The 15,832-nt window shown below is 32.9% G+C and overlaps 1 protein-coding gene across 4 annotated transcripts; it reads right to left on the bottom strand.

Moving 5' to 3' along the window:
• Positions 1 to 251: 251 nt before the first annotated feature.
• Positions 252 to 13,122, bottom strand: LOC107909063 (protein EXPORTIN 1A). 4 transcript variants are annotated; one of them, XM_016836441.2, is made up of 32 exons: positions 12,624 to 13,122; positions 11,214 to 11,330; positions 10,889 to 10,981; positions 10,707 to 10,778; positions 9,759 to 9,866; positions 9,598 to 9,680; positions 8,772 to 8,910; positions 8,572 to 8,640; positions 8,389 to 8,466; positions 8,103 to 8,165; positions 7,965 to 8,009; positions 7,628 to 7,735; positions 7,410 to 7,508; positions 6,674 to 6,877; positions 6,204 to 6,263; positions 5,460 to 5,570; positions 5,223 to 5,320; positions 4,882 to 4,990; positions 4,527 to 4,592; positions 4,309 to 4,407; positions 4,128 to 4,208; positions 3,907 to 3,996; positions 3,417 to 3,502; positions 3,230 to 3,310; positions 2,965 to 3,147; positions 2,615 to 2,681; positions 1,895 to 2,005; positions 1,569 to 1,676; positions 1,344 to 1,481; positions 1,137 to 1,274; positions 953 to 1,057; positions 252 to 811 (listed from the first exon to the last, which is right to left on the bottom strand). In XM_016836441.2, exons 1-32 carry the CDS (start codon positions 12,720 to 12,722, stop codon positions 689 to 691), a joined length of 3,231 nt encoding a protein of 1,076 aa, XP_016691930.2. In that variant the 5' UTR covers positions 12,723 to 13,122; the 3' UTR covers positions 252 to 688. The 4 variants fall into 4 exon arrangements, 2 of the variants coding, with proteins under 2 accessions (XP_016691930.2, XP_040954843.1); XM_041098909.1 differs by lacking the exon at positions 1,895 to 2,005 and having other exon boundaries at positions 12,624 to 13,092; XR_005917059.1 differs by lacking the exon at positions 252 to 811 and having other exon boundaries at positions 952 to 1,057; positions 1,344 to 1,405; positions 12,624 to 13,092.
• Between the last annotated feature and the right edge of the window lie 2,710 nt (positions 13,123 to 15,832).

A 15,832-nucleotide genomic window follows, 5' to 3' on the forward strand; every position in this document is an offset into this window, starting at 1 on the left:
GCAAATAAAAATCCTAAAATCCAAGATAAAATTACTAATGTAACATTAAACTATTGAAAAGGAATAACATATATGTTTCATACAATCTTTCCTCATTTAGAAAAAGATTAAAATAGCCAAGATAACCATCTTGAGGAATATAGCCGGAATAGTTATCCCGACTCAGGACTCCACTCAGCCAAACCAAACCATGGAATTTGCCATTCATGTCACATCCGAAAACCCTACGAGGAATAACTGGAACCAAGTAATAGATAAATAAAGCGCACTATATAACCAAGTTAAAAAGTACATTTTCTTCACTTTGGAAACTATAAAGTTGAAAAGAAAAAAAGACAGCCCTGTATGCCCTTTTAACCTAGGTATGAATCTAAGAATACCTCGAAATGAGTCATCTAAATTGTACAAATATCAAGCTGTGTGATGAGACTTAATAATGACTCGGATCGTATTTAGAAATATTTATATATCCCTACCTAAATATATTCTACACATTTCTGGTTGACATACAGGGAGCATCTCCAGCAGCCGGACTTGTGAAGCAACGGCAACTGCAGCTGAGTAACAATGGGCAAAAAATGGTGCATCTGTTTACATTCGGGGATATGGGCGTTAAACCAAAGCACAACCTTAAAACTCCCATGTCAAAATTCAAGAAATTGGCTTCCAAGGCAAAAATTGGCCACATCTACGAGTCCAACATCTCGTCTTGTATTTCATTTGGGGCAATGAGCCCTGGGATTGAAAGCATCCGTTGTCGTTCTCTTTCCCTCTGTAAAGCAGCTTCTTCTGCGTAGAGATCTTTATTGTCCTGCAGAAAATACAGCTAAAAGATCAGATCTTTCATGGAACCAAACCACATAAAACTCCACCTTGGATATCATCAAGCTCTCTACAAACTCGTAAGCTAAGAAGGTTTGCTTTTCCCCCTTATGGAGCATTTAGTTTTTACCTGAGCTGAAAATTCTTTTGATTGCACAAGAAAGTCCCGTATGTGATTCTTAAATGTTGACAAATCATTTCTTGACTCAAATAGTCCATTCACTAATTGAGTGACCTGATATTCGAATAGATCAGATTATATCAACACTGTAGATAACACAATAAATTGATTGGATGTGAACCTTTTATTATACCTCAGTTGCTGTCATGTTGGGAAATGATGTACTAAGAAGTTTTATCGTGTATTCACGAACAAACATTCCGTTATTTGGATACTGATATGGAACTGTAGCAGCATCCCACAAGGGCTCAGTCAATAAACTGCTCTCAACCTGAAAATATAATTCATTAACTAAGATTAAACAGATCCAAAATCGGAGCAATCAAGGCAAAGTACTTACCAGGCAGAACAGCTGCTGTAGAATCAAGACATGCAACTTGAAGCCAGGTTTGTGAAATGTGTCTGTCAAGACAGCAAAAATTTCTTGCTCAATAGTCAGAAAGTAGGTTCGGTAGAACTGGTTACAAAATTCAGAAGCCTGCCAAGTTACCAAAACCGAGAACTCAGCATCTGGTTCATAAATCAACACAGATATCAAATATGCAAAACCATAACATTGTCAGACCTGAAAGTTTTTCAGCATCTCCAGCAGAAGATTTAAACCAGTTTCGGCAATATTTCTCTCCGTATGTCGGAATGCCCAAACGATTGAATCCATAACAAGCTTTAGTTGCTGATGAAGATGCGTGAAAAAAAGAATTAAGAATAAACAACAATCGACACAAAACTCTTTCAAACATCCAACAAAACCAAATCGGAATTAGATAATCCATTAATAGCTGGGAGAAAAAAGGAAAAAATTGCTTAGACTGAAAAAGAAATTTAAAGCAACATATCATTTTTAATTACAGGCCAGCAATAATAGATCAGTAAAAAAACTCTATCAACAACCTGACTTGACAACTGAATAAGTGCATGGAAACAATGAGTAGCAATGGCACGAAGCAATGAAAAGAATTTTAGGCGATGCTCTGGGTAATCTTCGAAGTTTTTGGTTATCATCTGCAGGACATGGCAACAAAAGAAATTATAAGCAAAGCAGCTTAAGAATAAACCTATGTTAGTACAACTCTTCATTGTCCCGAAATGGTTGCACCCCACACTATTCAGACAGATATGGGAGTAGAGTCCTCATATAAGTAGAAATTATAGAAAAAAATTAACTATACCCATTTCACAAACATACAGGTATCCAACACTTACCCCAAGTCCTAGTAATATAGCAACAAACTATAACATTTCAGCTTTAACTGACAGCAACATCAGACTTTCAGCAAGGATATTATCAAATAACGCATTTATGACAAGTTAAATATCCTCTATTTCACATAGTAAGATTCCAGATTTTATCAAATCTTAAGGAAATGAGAAAACGATCTAGAAATATTATACCATTAAAAATAAAATAACAGAATATAACTTTGGGGAACCTGCATTTTAATTAATGATGAGTCTACAGGAATTCATACTCAATCTTGACGTGCTTGTTCTGATAATTGCACAACTTAATACATAATATTATAATTCCTATTCAAGAAATTTTGCCTTCAGTACAACATCCTAAGCTCATCGTCTTCATGCATGGAATAAATATATAAATAAAAGACTCACCTCCAGCGTGCACTGGAAAACAGCTTCAAATATACGGGGAACATCATCTATCATTGCAGCTTTGTACCTTCATGCATAAGCAACAGGACCAAAAAAATAAGAAATGCAAGACATACTAAAACTGACAACAAAAATAAACAATACTAAAGAGAAATGTGCAAAGACAACAAGGGCTTCTAATATAACTTTCCGTAGGGCCTTAGAAGAAATATCAAAATCAAGCATACGTGATTCCATAATAAGAACTTATCTGAAGGACCAATAAGTGCTTCATGTACTTGACAAGTTGTTGATTAATGTTAAATACTAAATTATTAAAAATGGAAGATCATATAAAACGGCTACCATACTTGTTGATTATTGTAGCAAAAAGTGACAAAACTTCAGATTCTCTAGCATCTGGCAAATTCCTAGCATAGTCACCAAGAACTGGATCCATCATTGGGGGCACAAATTGTTTCCCAATTTGTGGTTGATCTTCTGCCTTGTCCAAAAATGTCTCAATGAGCTTAAGAGTCTCCCTCTTGACAGATCTGCCTCATAAAGCACAATAAATAAACGAGAAATTTTTGGACAACAAACAAAGAAAAGCATGCCTGTAAAATTTGGTCTCACCGTAGGAGTTTGACATAGGATGTTTTTGAAGCAAAGGGTCCACCTTCTGCAATACTACTTGATATGAGCTCACTGTACATTCTGTCCAATTCATTACAGCACCAGAAATTACCCATATTAGCAAGAAAAGAGAAATAGTGCATTTCCACATTCAAAGTCGCATTTTGAACAATTAAATCAGAATTACCTGTATACATTGAGCATGTCCAGGAATATTAAAGAAATCTGGGATAAGAAATATGTTCCGAGAGAACTGGCCACACTAGTATTTGTCTGCAAGGTGAAGACTCAGTCTAAGTCTCACTAAATCCCAATAAGCACTGAATTATAACCACAGCATGTATACATCAGAAATAACAAGTCTGCAAGGAAAGAACCTCCCTAAATCCACCAACAAAGACTTCAGTCAACAGATACATGGAAATAAACCATTAACTTATCACAACAATTAACAATCCTGCCCTCCATCCATATACATGAAAAACTTTCAACAATGAACTACCTTATAGATTTCTATTTTTTACTCTGTACAATGCAATAGAACCAGACAAAAAAGCATAGGTTTATCTTTCAGCAAAAGGCAGATTCCTACCAATAATATGAAAAATTAACAAGGCAAATTATGCTCCATAAGAAAACCAACAGAAATGAAGACACTTCATATAAAATATAAATACCTGCAGTATGTTTAGCACAGTTCTTATCACATCCTGATCTTTAAGGACATCAACACTCTGACGTGCCTGCCCAATAATTTCACCCCATTTCTGCATAACAAGCTATACCTTAAGAAACAGACTACAAGCACAACCTCAGCACATTTGCCTGCAATGACACAGGCAAATGGACATATACGAGCAAATAAAGAAAGGTAACTGTTCCTCTATCGATGACAAACCTGGTTGGGGAGTGCCATCAGTCTCTGCAAATATTCATCTCTCTTGTGGGGATCAGATTCAGCTTGAATCATATGCCCAACCTGAAATTTAAATTAAAACAAAAAAGGAAAAATTAGCTCATCCAGCGACAGAATGGTCATGCAAGGATCTGAACAGTAGTGGCATTTAAAAGAGGCATACAGATTCATAAAAGGTATGGATCTGATGAGGCTCTAGATCAGCAACTGTTGTTGCAAGAGTGGATAGAAGTTCAGATACAAATGGTTCATTTTCTCCAACCTGAAATTAACAAGATAGAGTTCATCAATATAACAGGCTTCAACACAGGTGTGCAAAAACATACAAGCAATATGTAAGAAGTAATAACCGTAGAGTTTAAATGCCAAAGTAGATGATACCTGAACAATCACAAATTTTCGCTTGCATTTCTGAACAATTTTCAAGAATGTGTCACAGGCCATATCCTGAAGAGCACGGCATGTTATATTAGGACATTATAGTACAAAACAATAGCTACAATCTCGTATTATCATCAACAGTAGCAAAATCATAACATAATTATATGATTGTTAACACAATTATATAAAAGGCAAATTTGTACGTATTGGTATACTTTCAATTTTATTTTGCTGATGTGCTCGTCATTGTAATATATATTTGTTATTGGGTATGACATTTCACCATACAAAATTCACCATCAATTCAAAGATTTCAGAAGATAAGATTTATTTCCTGTTGTTACAGTTAGTTTACCTGAACTCCTGGGTGTGTTTCATGCATGAACTCAAACAGCTTATTTACAACAGTTTTCAGAAATTTCCAGTGAGCCCTTAAAAACCTTGGATACTGTCCAACGACATACCTGCAATAAAACCAAGGCAAACATTAAATTAATATAAGCAACTTGGTAAATAAGATCATTTGGGATCCCAGAGTCACCAATAAGCCCATGACACAACAAAGGTGACCAAAATAGTCATGCCATCAAAATAAAAGCACAGTTTGTAAAGAAATGTAGCATGCTTAAAATGGAAATTGTAGTCATGAAAATCAACATAACAGTCTACAAATACGCTTGAAATTATATATCTTACATAATGTTACTAGCAATAACAGCTTTATTGTCTTTCCCTTTAGTGATTTCACACAAATTCAGCAAATCACGAATGACCATTACCAAAAACCTGTTTTCCTGCCATGAGCACCAAACATTTTAACATATATCAGCATAATGCATATAAGTAGGAGGGGCAAGCAACTCATGCAACTAGAAGCATAAGTGACTAATCACATCACGTATAACAATCAACATTTCTTGGTCTAAATGATACCTGATCTTCTATCATGGAACCAGAAATAGATCCTATTGCCCAGCATAATGTGTTCAAATTGTTCCAAGTCCAATCCTCACCACTCAATTGCTTGCTCAATTTCTTTAGCATCTGGATCACATAGATAATGAAACAAATCCAAATTTAATCATACAATTTAAAAACCTGCGACAGTTTAGAAAAAAAATGAATAGAAAATAGTTACTACATAAGACCCCAGAGGAGAAACGGGGGGAGAGAAGAGGAAAACAAAACAAAAACAAAGATCCAAGACTGAACTATAGTGGACGACTTCATTCTCCCTAGGTTCTCAGAATTAGAGAGATCTTTTTTTCCTCTGATGCACCCATGGGGCTTGGATGGATGGAGCTGCAGCCCGAAAAAATTTAAATTTCCTTGTCCAGGACTGAACCAAGCTGATCCACTAACCCATTTCACCATTTTAAAAATAATATATATCAATTTTTTATATATTTCTATAATTAAACTTAAATAAAATATTACTTTATTATTAATTATCAACTCGGGCAGGGCCCACATGAATACCATATCAAAGGCTTGGCCCACCACCTAGCTCTTGACAGGCCTATGTTGTTTACAAAAGATAAAGGAAAGATAACTTTTTCATTTTTATCAGCAAACACGATACACTCCCAGACTCGGGAAAATTAAATCAGAAAGCAGTCCAAGACATCATTTAACTTTAAGAGAGCAGAAAAATATAAATGTCTCTTAATACTATACCTGCTTTTCAGTATCCTCATGATCTAGGTGAGACAAATAGATCAAAGTCTCCCTCATAATCTGCAACATAAAACTTCATGAACAACGGAAACCAGGAAAAAACAACTGATTCTTAATATGTGTATATATATCATAATAACAAAACATAAACTTCTAAAACATCAGCTGTTGGTACAATAAAGCTTTGAAGTGTTTGCACTGCATAGTGCTGTGTAATGTTATCAAAATAAAAGAAATTTTTATTTACAGCATCCTTAGACAAGCTAAACACATCAAGTAGATATCTTACAAAGTGAAGCATACAAATAATATCAAGAAGAAAACTAATAGAACTTTCTTAAGAAGAAACCAAAACCCATCTTTTAATCCAATTGACCACAATTAGTCAATATATTTTTTGGGGAGTAAAAGATTAGGTCTTTGGAAACGGGAATTAAATTTCATGAAAGTTATTCATCTATATTTATCACCTTATACTGAACAAGAACATCATTATCTTTCATTGTCTCTCGAACAATATTTCCATTTTCATCTTCGACTATCAGAACCTCCTCAGGCTTAGCCATACGACAGATCATGAGCATTCTCAACTTTGACATCGTAGTAGCATAAAGTTGGCGTCGTTGCAGAAGCGGGGCACCGAGGCCATCAACCATACCAGGAAGCAACGGCACCTGTCCAACTCAACCATTAACAAGAAATGAGTGACCCTTCTACAGTAATCTAGAGCTAGCAATATTGTAGTAGTTCGATATTCACTGAAAATACAGCCAACAACATCTATTTACAACAATAATCAAAAACTAACTGTGTGCTATCCAGAATTAATACCAATTTCCATATTGATCAATATAGGAAGTAGAGTACTTTAGAGGGGGAAAAGGAGCGAGAGAGGGATCTTATCTAACAAGTCATCCATCTAAACATGCAAAAACAAGCAGTTCAACATGATTTTCTTTCAAACTTCCTAATATATATCAATAGTTGGATTTCAGGGCATAAAGGTGTGCCCCTATGCCATTTGTATCCAGTAGGCATACCTCAGTAAACCCAGAGAAGAATGAAGATATTGATAAAAATGGCAAAGAGAAAAGTTATACAATGTTCTTGATAACACTTGAGCTGTAATGAAGATTCAAAGCAGTTTTTCTGCATTCCATATACTTCATAATAAATGCTTAAAAGTATCATAAATAATCTCAATACCTGCAGTCCCATCATGTTTGCGGTTACTGCAGGATTATCCATGTTATGATGTGCATCAAATAGCTCCAAGACCAAGGAGTTCCAATAGTCCAGGCAAACCTATTTGACCAGACGACAAGCAACATAATACTTTAGAAACCAAGTTCAAAAAGGTTAAAAGGGGAACACGCAGATATGACAAATAATTTACAAAAACTGGTATTGAATTGCCATGGTACCTTAAAGACCTCTGTATCATCCACATAAGATATGTTGATAAGGTACTCCAGACCCATTAACAACATAGAAATATTGTCTTGTGCAGTCTCTAGCACCCGAATGTGAAACTGAAAACAAAAAACAATTTTAGTAACTCATATCATAAAAACCAAAACAAGAAAAGAAGATCACAAAGATCGTATATTTGAATTTGATCATTCTCTGCATAAAAATGCATATACGAGATCATCAACCAACTTAGACTTGGGACTTGGTGGGTGCTAAACTAATATCTCTCGTCAATCATCTTTCACCTTGTGATAAAGAGGAGCTTCATTGATTTCATAGGCAATTTACCTTGTAAAATGAAGTGAAGAACAGTGCCAAGTTCTGAATGAATGCCTGGAGAGGTAACATAAAAAAAGGAGTTTATTAGACAAATTTGAAGTATATTAAAATGTACAACAGACAAGAACTGTCTGACAGAAACTATACCTGTTCTTCACTGCTTCCCTGTGCATAAGCCTCAGGGATGTTTGTGGTTGGTGGGAGAATACTCTAAAACAGATCAAAAACAGATCAAAAACATACCCACACATTAACCAGAGAACAAATGGAAACAAAAGGAAAAAAGAACACAATGAAGAAAAGCAACATCAAATCTATATATCAACCCAATAAAATAAAAAATGGTAAGCCAAAAAGAAAAATGTACAAAATCTGGAAACCTAAGCTCGAAGTGCAAATCTCAATTGAACTTATGAAGCACATGCCAACACACCTGTAGCTGGACCATAAATATGTTGTACATCTTAACATACTGCACATTATAATAGTCCCCAAAATTTAAGGCCGCAACCTGCAATCAACCACAAATATAAAATAAAGCTCTATCTTAGAGTGACAACAATATAACTTCACTCATTTAAGAATATCTTATTTTAAAAAATTAAAAAAAAAACACCTCTGTTAGACATTGGAGGGTGAGATTCTGATATGATGGCACAGGGAATAATTTTAGGAGCGTTTCCAGCTGTAAGACATATAAATACAGCATGAGATGTGAAACAAATGATAACAATAATATACAACAACTTCACCAAAAAAGCTTCATGCATGACATATTTGACAGCTAATCCATTTGAAAGATCAAGAATTATTTACCAATGTTGATTCAAAAATATAGCCCAGAGGAATCCATGAAAGAAATGCATGCAACGTGGACAACGTAGCCCGTATAAGCTCGGTTCTCTGAGAAGCTGATAGTACATACAAGCATAGCTCATGAATGAGTTGAAACTCGCTGCAGAGAACCAATACAATATTTAGCGAGATGGATTGCACAAAAACATAAACCATGCTTGAAAGAATAAACATTGCTTAATGCAGAGCAGCAAGGTGAATACGCGAATTAATAATAGAATGTAAAGGAGAGACATTCAACCAACTTCTTTTTTTCTTTTTAATACTGGCAAAAATTACATTCATCAGATTACAGTTCATTTAATAGTTTTTTACATGTAGATTAAAAAAATCTGGACATTACATAGCTTAGAGGGAGAAGATAAACTTGCTATTTGGGAATTAGGGGGCAGGGAATCACTTTGGGACTGTTCCTTTCAGACCAGTTTTTCACTTACAGTTTGAACTAATTTCAGATCATGTTGCCAATTTTTACGGTCCAAGCCATGAGCTCATATGCCCAAACATGCCACGTCAACAAATCATAGTTGTTAATGTGATACTCAAGTGGAGCATATCGAAGGGAAGAAAGATGTGCTTGAAATTTAATCAGAATTCTCTTTCAGAAAATATTGATTTTAAATATGACACTACTCAACCAGAACATAAAATTTTACACAACAGGAACAAAATACAAACAGAGAACTTACCAATGAAGATCCAAGAATAGTGCAGAATAAAAACAAATTATTAAACAGAAAAGTTTAAAAATAACCCTAATACCTCAAAATAGGAAAAATAGTTTCACCTGTTCAGCGATTGTTTAAGCTCTTTGATTTTTTGTTGAGTCATTTCACCTCTTGAGAAATCAAAAACTTCTTCACTTAGAAGCTAACCACAGAAAAGTTCATGTTACCATCAGATTCTGCAACTAGTTTTACTAAGAGAGAATTCAAATACAAAACTTACTTTCAGTATTGCCATGCAATTTTCGCATATTGTTTCACTAGTTTTTGCAGCTGCAACAAGATCAGGAATGAAGCTTCGCCATCTAGCAGGCCAATCATGCTTTAAGATCTGTATATCCAATAAGCATATAATGTTGTAGACGACAATTACCAAATAAATGAAATTATTGTAATCTTTAATACCCTCTCATCTTAGACTATGGAAGTAATATGTGTGACACCTTCAAACATGAAATTCATAGAAACTCACCAGTTGGATAACCATGAAAAATATTGAAATAATATTTTTGGTGTTATAACTAGTAAACATCATCATTGATTAGGGCTGTAAATGAACAGTGTTCGACAAACTACCTCTGAACCGTTCATATAATGGTAGTATATGTTTGTTTATTAAACTAAATAAACGAGCATGAACAAATAATTTATGCTCATTTATTAAATGTACCAGTTTGAACAGATGTGTGTTCAGTTTGTTTATGTTCACAAACAAGCTCATTTACTTAAAGACGATATTTTCCTATGAAAAATACTTAATAATATTTTAACTCTATTTTTATATTTAAATTTAGTTGGTTTGTTTTTTTATTTTTTGTTTGTTTGGCTTACGGTTTGTGAACAGGTTCGCTTAACGTTCACAAACATATAAATGAACATGTTCACAAACATTAAATGAACCAAGCCTAAACATACCAAATAACAAATAAACCAAGTTCAACTGAACATGAACAACTTCAAAAATAAACAAACATACACAAACAAAGCTTTGTTCATTTGAGCCCGGTTCATTTACACCCCTATCATAGATAAATAATAACAATAAAAAATAAAAAGGGCAGACAGATTAAGCCCCAATTGCAGCCTCCTAAGTTGTTTCAAACTCAATTAACTATAAAGCAATCCTGTAAACTTTTAAGAAATACATTTTTAACAAGGCAGAGAGTTATACCTGGACCAATATGATATTAAGCTTGTTGACATACAGCCTTTCTGCTCGAAAGGAGGCCTCATTGCTTGACAACTAGCACAGGAAAAAGGACATGCAAGAGTTAAATGCAAAGAGGATGAAATGTACAAATTTTTCAGATTCCTCAGTCCTAAAGAGAAAACAGCAATTAAGATATATTTCACCTGGACAATGACTTCAGAAATGTAATTTTTCATTCCATCTCGCTGCTCAGCAGGCAACGCGTTCCACCTATACTTGATAACACCTTCAAGAACCTGTAGGCAAAGCACAAGAAAAGCTCCCCAAAATCATCACTAATTTGCAATACTCTAGTCATTTGTTAGAAAAAGTTCTAGCAAACTATCAATCAACTAGCTAACTACAAGAGCAAGAGCAAACTATAGGTACAAGACCACCAGACAACATACGAAAGTCAACTAGAGCCCCCTTGGGCCAGTTTGATGTACTTGTTATTATAGATCAAAGAGAACAGTCATTTTGACTGACCTGCAAGGCAAAGAACTTGGTGTTCAGGCTCTTTGTCTGCTGCAAAATGTGCACAACTTGAAGCCACATATCTGGATTGTTTTGCAGATGTCGTAAGATCTGATCTGCTTGTGCTCTCTGTGATGTTGTGCACAAGGCAAAAATTGTCAAAAAGCAATATTGGTAAGACCAAGCCAAAACATAACTATAAGCCAATGAAGCATGCCATATATGAAAAATAGAAAGGAGACTCGTTAAATTCCGGAAATATGATAGTTGTAGTGACTATCTGATCATTCAAGCACTTTTAACAATGTTGCAACAAAAGAAAATGGTAATGCTTGACCAAAACAAGGTGGAGACGGAGTATTACTGACATGTAAATGAGATGTTAGACTTCTGGTTTTCTTTTAGGCTAGGCTCAGGATTTTTTTTGTTAAAGAGGGTAGAGAATAGACTTCGGATTGTTAATCAATAAGGAAACATTAAATATTTAAAGGTCTTTTGCTCCTACAAACAAGGGTACCACGCGAACAACTTTAACCGAAAAGTGCATTTAACTACTGAGTTTAACTTCAAAAAGGTTGTCAAAAATATAATAAACACACGACAGAAAATTTAACTCCAGAACAAAATTTTAAGTGACGATTTGCCAGTTTTTAGAAGAATGTTTATCAAAACTATAAAATTGACACTTTACAGAACTTGCTTATTCCTAGAATTTATCAAGGGCAGCAACCTACAGTACTAAAGTCATAGACAGTCAGCTCTTTCTACAATTCTCCAGTGTGAACAACCAAACAGAACAACATGTTTAACTAAAGAGAAACCGAAGCAGAACTCTAAGAATTGAGAAAAAAAAATTGCATACACCTTATCGACTCAGCTTATTAGATGGACAAAAGAACACAAATTATATTACGAGAGAATAAAATGAACTAAATGAAATTCAACTTTCTCTTCTCTTTTGGCCAAACTTTCTCTTGTTGTTTAGTCCTGATAAAATTATATAAGTTGTCTACGAATTAGAGTGCATATTCATCAATGAACTAATTGAGTGACAATTTTTACTCCTGTAATCATGCGGCACCACTGCATTTAGCCACATTATCCGGCAGACCAGAAAAAAAAACTTAAAGCCATAATATAAAAGTAAAAAAAAAAACAGCATTACTCCCCGTTAAACCCTAGAAATTCAAACAAAAAAAAAATCCCATGTCCCCCCACTTCTCCACTTTTTAGTAAATGCCAAGTTAAATTAAACCTTATAAACCCAAAATCTCCCACACTCTTCCTTACTTTCTCGGGAACCAAACAGAAAACAACTTTCAACTAAAACACGCTTCCCCGCTCATTCCCACTCAAAAGAGTGAAGTAATGACAATAGAAAACTGAACATAGAAAGAATTTTTAAAAAAGAAAAGACCCAACCTCTTCTTTAGATCCGGTGCCATAAAAGGCCGCGACGGTGGCGTCCAGTAAGGGAACATCAATCGGCTGACTCAAATCCTTAAGCTTCTCAGCCGCCATATTAAAAAAAAAAACTCCTATCGCACTTCGCTCAAACAATAAATAAATAACCCCCAGCACTAAAATCTCTTCCACTATAAATGTTACTCCAGAAAAACCCTAGAGACTGTACGGACCAAACCCTAAGAGGTGATAAAGAAGAAGGGACTGAAAACGAAAAAAAAAAAGGATTTCCTTCTATAAAAAATATAAGGGGAATGGAGGGATTTTGGCTTTCGAAGAATGAAAATTGAAATTTTAATTTTCAGAGATCGAATTAATTTATATATAACTTTAGAGAATGATTTTTATTTTTATTTTTAAAGAGACGGCTTAAAGTTGAAGCAGAAAGGAGCGAAAATGAAGATCGAAGAGCGTTGAAGAGAGTTCGAAAACGTTTTCGAAGGGTTTTTTTCAGGGTAAAATATGTCCCAAGTCTCTGAACCCTTCATAAACATGGAATTTAGTCCTTAATACTTTTATTTCTAAGAATTTAGTCCTTCTATTTTTCATATTTTAAAATTAAAGTTTAACTGTTATTGATCATGACAAAATTTATCACTATTAAATTTAGGTTTATTACAACATTATTTTTAGTATTTTTACTCATTCAAAATGTCACACTAACAAAAATAATAATAATGTTAATAATTAGACCTGAACTTTAAAATTTGAAAAATATAAGACTAAATTTTTAGAAACAAAAGTATAAAGACTAAATTTCAAAATTGTAAATAGTACAAGGACTAATGAAATATTTAACCTTTTTCATATTAAAAGTTTATATAAAAATTAAATGAATTTTTTATTAAAATGATAGAATTAAATGTTTATTAAAATTTTATTAAAAATAAAATGATTTCTTATTAAATGGTATAATTAAATTTTATTGTTCTAAAAAATGTTTATTGTATCAGCATTTAAATCTCGAGTTTTTATTAATTTTATATTGACATATAAAAACAGATAAACATGTTTATAATAATTACTAATTCAATTTTAAAGATAAAACAGAATTTTATAATATTTAAGAAAATCGTAAAATTATAAAATTTAAATACCCTACAAATAGATATGTTAGAGTTTTTTTTTATATTGATATGTATCTGTATTGGTATATTTTAATACATTATTTCAAGTTTATCGATACTTTTTGAAAAAATTTTAATATTATATATATATGCAAATATATCTCGATTGCATATATATAAAGATACTTCGATCACAAATCGATCAACATGCTTTTGAATCAGTGAGTTATCAATACACTCCTTTTTTTAATTAATATATATTTTTCTATAAAATAAATATAATTGTATTTAGCATAATTGCTCATAATTCGTGTGGATGTCGTATCGGAATAAGTGATTAATGTCATAGCATTTTTAGAATGATACGAGCACAATTGTCTATGAAAAGTATTCATTGCACTTATATATTTTCCTATTGCTATGTGGCATTGAGCTAATCAAACTGTACAATAGCTTAAGTTGGTTCAAGGTTTTCCAAAATAGTTGAGTATCCACCAGTGTTTATCACGTTGCTAGGGATATATAAACCAACATTGGCAACATATTGCAAGTAGAATAGGATGAACGATTGATCATGTCCATGTGATGAAGGATAATTTCCTTGGATAAGGGAATGATACACACTAACAAGTCATTGATGGATACATCAACGATTGTGTGCCCGCATCAACTTTTACCCACTCCATATTTGCATACCAATCAGGTGTTTTGTCTTATCAAATTCGTTTGGAGTTTAATCTTTTAAACTCAAACTCATTCATTGATTAAAGTAATAAAAACAAATGGCAATTTGATTCAATATTTTATATTTCGCTCATAATATAATAATAAGGTGACCTAAAGGATGGGTGGTACTTAGATTGCACCCTATATTCCATCATCTCAACACTATTTGAGAATACGAGCTTATGAGAAGGTGGAAATGTTTTGGATCCAAATAAGGTTAAATTTAATCCTGAATGTGGAATTACAATATGGAATGTTACATAATATGAACCAAACACACCATTAAATTACATCACATTAAAATTTTCAAACAACAAACCATAACATCGACATTTCTAATAGTGCACAATACAACTAATCATTATCTTATAAGTTGTAATGACCCGATTTTCATCAATGTCGAAAAATTCAACTTCAAAGGTGGATTTCTTACCAAATTATAAAATTATACGTTGTCACCTGAATGTACAAATAACATGTGAAAAACCATGTGATATATGACTTAAGAATAATGGGGATAAAAACTATTTGCTACATACCATTCAGTTATTATTTCATGTTATAATAAATATATATGAAAGCCCAGTTACAAAACTTAAATACTCAATGGTATTAATATAATTTGAATTCAATCACCTTTGTAGATTTTCACATGCGGATTTGAATTAAATTTAAATAATAAAAATATTTTAAAATTATAAAATGTTAAATAAAAATATAGTTTTAATGTTGTTTAATTTTAAATTATAAAATAGTTTTTAATAATTTTTTACAATCTCATTATAGATTTTGATTATATTTCTATAATATCTTTCAATGTACTTGAACTTATATCTTCTTATATTGATAATAATATTTCCACTAATCGAATTAATTCAATAAATTTTAACATATTTAAATGACCCAAAAACGAGTCTACATGTATATATATTTTTAAACCGCGCCACGGGATAAACTTGGACACCTCTACGGCTCTACTATTGATTAGCATGTGAGCAAAGCGAAGGGGATTGTCAAATAATCTAGAACAAGATTGAATGGAAATAAAATATTAAAATAAAGAAAAACTTTTCAACTCTCAGCCGGACCCAACCACAATCCAATGATCCATTGTATTGCACTCTCGTTCTTCACATTCTTAAAAAGGGTTAATATACTATTTCACCCTTAGTTTTGGTTTTAATATTCAGTTCGGTACTTAAATTATTTTTAATTCAAATTGATACCTAAGTTTAACTTTAATCTTTACTTTGGCCCTTTTCAATTTTATATTTCAAAAATTTATCCTAATAAAATGCTCAAATTTAATTTCATTGTTTAATTTGATATTTTAATTATTTTATATTTCAATTTTATATTTCAAAATTTTATCCT

Source organism: Gossypium hirsutum, chromosome D08 (assembly GCF_007990345.1).
Source record: "Gossypium hirsutum isolate 1008001.06 chromosome D08, Gossypium_hirsutum_v2.1, whole genome shotgun sequence".
Lineage (NCBI taxonomy): Eukaryota > Viridiplantae > Streptophyta > Magnoliopsida > Malvales > Malvaceae > Gossypium > Gossypium hirsutum.